General features: G+C 37.2%; 1 protein-coding gene across 1 annotated transcript in view; it reads left to right on the forward strand.

The window, feature by feature from the left end:
* LOC110104239 (probable boron transporter 7) overlaps positions 1 to 3,691 on the forward strand; it is an 18,998-nt gene extending 15,307 nt beyond the window's left edge. Inside the window, exons 8-12 of the mRNA XM_028693074.1 lie at positions 1,597 to 1,770; positions 1,867 to 1,962; positions 2,055 to 2,171; positions 2,525 to 2,835; positions 3,406 to 3,691. Of these exons, the coding sequence (XP_028548907.1) occupies positions 1,597 to 1,770; positions 1,867 to 1,962; positions 2,055 to 2,171; positions 2,525 to 2,835; positions 3,406 to 3,691 (984 nt within the window). The remainder of the gene's footprint in view (positions 1 to 1,596; positions 1,771 to 1,866; positions 1,963 to 2,054; positions 2,172 to 2,524; positions 2,836 to 3,405) is intronic.
* Positions 3,692 to 3,982: the final 291 nt, after the last annotated feature.

Raw genomic sequence — 3,982 nt, forward strand, 5'->3', positions numbered from 1 at the left:
ACGCACAACATAAGCATAAAATACGCATAACACAAGCAACGATCACGCACAACATACGCATAGAGTACTGACAACATACGCACAAGAACGCACATTTTAGAAAATATGACAGCAAATTATACGCACGCATAAAGTACGCACACAGTATGTACGCACAACATAAGCAATTATCACGCACAATATACGCACAACATAAGCATAAAATACGCACAACATACGCATAGAGTACTGACAACATACGCACAAGAACGCACATTTTAGAAAATATGACAGCAAATTATACGCACGCATAAAGTACGCACACAGTATGTACGCACAACATAAGCAATTATCACGCACAATATACGCATAACATATGCATATAGTACGCACAACATGTAGAGTACGCACAACATACGCATAGAGTACTCGGTGCTTAAAATTTAGTTAGGGTTTATGTTTCAAATTTCAACATAAATTCATAAACCCTAAATACAGAGAAAACCCGATGGAATCAAAGTATCAAACAAACATTTAAAAAGTTTCGAGAAGCATCGCATACGCATAGCGTAAGCATAAAAAAACGAAGAACTTCAAAACCTTGAACACCTAGGCATAGCATAATTAGAAAATACGCAGAACTGAACAGAAATCATGGCAGCAAATTACCTTTTTCTTGGTGTGTGACGACATCTGAGAAGGAATTGAGGGAATGCTTGGAATTGCTCCAGATTGAATGCTTGGAAGTTGGAACGTTTGCTGGAACTTGAAAACCGTAACACAGCGTCTGACATTCGACCTTTACCAGTGTTTAAATGTTGATGCCACGTCGACATCTCACTAGGCGCAATTAGGGGTCGGAACTGAAAAAAAAAAATTAGGTTAATTTTATTAGAGGCGTTGCCTCAAAAATGTGAGGCGAGTGGAGCGCCTCATTAAACTTGAGGCGTAAGCCTCAAAACCTTAACTTATTGCGTAGGCTTTGAGGCTTAAAGGGACCACATTGCGGTAAGGCGTGCCTCAAGGCGCGTCTTTTATTGTGCAATTTTAAACCATGCTCTCTCTTATTATTATTTTTTAAAATATATATAATATAAAAAATTATAATTTTGCCTCAAACAATCAAATTTCTGTCGTTGTTGATCACTCACGTTGATGCCTCGATCTGCGTGTGCGAAATTTAAATTTTCGCCGATCGATTACCCCAATCAATATGGGTGTCGATCCTAGCTATTTCTATTGCTCCGGACACGTTGACACTGTCCGTTTCGTGAACGGAGGCCATTTCAATGATTTTGATTTTTGGTTGATGCGTGTTGAGTGAGTTAAGCATGACGTCGCACTCTTTTGCTTTCGAAACTCATCTTGCGTGGTCGACCCGACCCCAACACTAGTATTGAGGTGAACATTAACATTGTTGCATTGTCGGTTTGACAAACATGCCATCTCTTTTTCACTTATTGACAGTCTGATGCTCGTGTAAATATTCAAAGATAAAAAGAAAGAATAAAAAAACGCAACCTCAGATTGGTTGTATGTGAATATGTGATTGTTCTACGAAGGCATCCTCCGGCTTTTATTTTACTATTTTGTGATTTGGATATTTAAATGATGCAGGATATGATGCTGGTTCCCTCGTTGTACATCTTTGGTGCAATAGTGCCTGCTATAATGGTTGCAGGCCTTTACTTTTTTGACCACAGCATTGCATCTCAAATGGCTCAACAAAAGGAATTTAATCTCAAACACCCATCTGCGTATCATTATGACATCTTTGTCCTTGGTGTTCTGGTGTGCAGCTTCCCAATTTTTTCTTTTAAGATATATCGATATTTTTACCATAATCAACCTTTTGAATTGTTCCATGATTGTAATTTACGATCCTAGGTTCTGATTTGCGGGCTTCTAGGAATCCCTCCATCAAATGGGGTCTTGCCCCAGTCCCCAATGCATACAAAAAGTCTTGCAGTTCTCAAGAGGCAGGTCTGTATAACTTACCTGCGGCTCTATTATGGTTTGATCAATTAGGTGTTTTTCATACATTATTATTTTCGAGATTTACTTTTGCTTTTTAGTTGATTCGCAAGAAGATGGTTGAGAGTGCAAAGGAAAGCATACAATTGCAGGCTAGCAATTCTGAAATATATGGAAAAATGCAAGAAGTATTCATAGAAATGGACAAGAGCAACAGTGTAAGTGATTTCTATCACATGTTACCTCGCTATCCAATCATTGTTGAGGTATAGTTCACTTCTGCGCCTCTTTTTTTTTTTTCATAACATCAAAATGGAAGGTACAAGCATTCTCGGTAACTTGGTGATTTAAGGAAACTAGTTTGTTTATCTCTGAATTAGAGTATAAAACCCATGTTACATTCTCAGTAGCAAATTTGCCGAAGATACCAGTAGCGAACCAAGTCCATTTCTGCATTTACATTCTAGTTATATTAGTTTATCTGCAATTGAAGGATTACTTTTGAAATCTAATTAAAATTTTCTGTTTGAGTATGTGAACAATCCATCAAAACTTATCATATTTTCTGCAGGCTCGAACAGTGGTGAATGAATTGAAGGACTTAAAACAAGCTGTCATGTCTAGTGGAGATTTAAATGGTGAATTTGATCCTGAGAAGCACATTGATGCACACCTGCCTGTTCGGGTGAATGAGCAGAGAATTACCAACCTATGCCAATCCCTAATGGTTGGAGGCTGTCTTGGAGCTATACCATTTATCAGGAAGATTCCTACATCAGTTCTGTGGGGCTACTTTGCATACATGGCTATAGATAGCCTTCCTGGAAACCAGTTCTGGGAAAGGATTTTGCTTTTATTCATTACTCCAGGAAGACGTTACAAGTAAGCTTTCTTAGTTCATCCCACTAGGAAACAAACATATTCTTGTATTACTAGATACATTGGAGCATTTTTGTGATTATTTCCTTCGTATTGTTTGCAAGCTAGTTCTACTAATCGTACAGTGTGGATCAGATAGTGATCTGGACTGCATTCTCCAAATGTTTAGATCAAGGATTGCGTGAACTGTGGTTCGTTATCATTCAGTCTGTAATTGTAACCATGTTCTTCAGATAAGAGTTGAGGATGAATGATCTATGATAGATGCATATATATATATATATACTGTTGACAAAAATCAGGGATAACTAATCAACTCCCATATACATTGAATCCTTTTCTAGGAAACTAGCACATATTATGCTGCGAATTATACTGAAACATGCCGTTAAGATGCTGAAATTAAGGTTGTATGTGAAACCAAATTCTACATATTGTCATTCTTGCAACTCAGCATAAGTATGTTAATCAAAGTTTATTCTCTGTTTTTTATGAACCAATGTTATTCACTGCATCACATGCACCATCTCCGTTATACTTATCTTATTTTTTTTTTTTAAATTATGTTGGCAGGGTCCTGGAAGGAATCCATGCTTCATTTGTGGAATCAGTTCCTTATAGGGTTATAGGGACCTTTACAATTTTCCAATTGGTCTATCTCCTAATATGCTTCGGAGTTACATGGATTCCTATAGCAGGAATTCTCTTTCCACTGCCATTTTACCTGTTAATTAGCATCAGAGAGCATCTTCTTCCCAAATTCTTTCACCGGCAGGATCTGTGGGAACTGGACGCAGCTGAATATGAAGAAATTGCTGGAGTTCCTATTCACGACCATAACCTCTCATTTCGGGTATAATATTGCATCATGCACAATCTTGATTCAGAATTTTGCTGATTTTATTTATTTTAGTGTTGCTACGATATCCCTAGCTATCTCCATTAATATGATCTTCAAAGTTAAACATTGACATCCTCATATTCTGAATTTATGTTCATTACTTTAATTTTAGATAATTTTGGATATTTTACTGAAACAATTTTGTAGCCCAGCAATATTCATATGCTGCATGAATGTTGAGTTCTTAAAATGGAGTACATTTTGTTTGTAGAAGCTTGATGGATCCCCAGCGTGCACTGACAGCAGTCA

Source organism: Dendrobium catenatum, unplaced genomic scaffold (assembly GCF_001605985.2).
Source record: "Dendrobium catenatum unplaced genomic scaffold, ASM160598v2 fragScaff_scaffold_231, whole genome shotgun sequence".
NCBI classification, from domain to species: Eukaryota; Viridiplantae; Streptophyta; class Magnoliopsida; order Asparagales; family Orchidaceae; genus Dendrobium; species Dendrobium catenatum.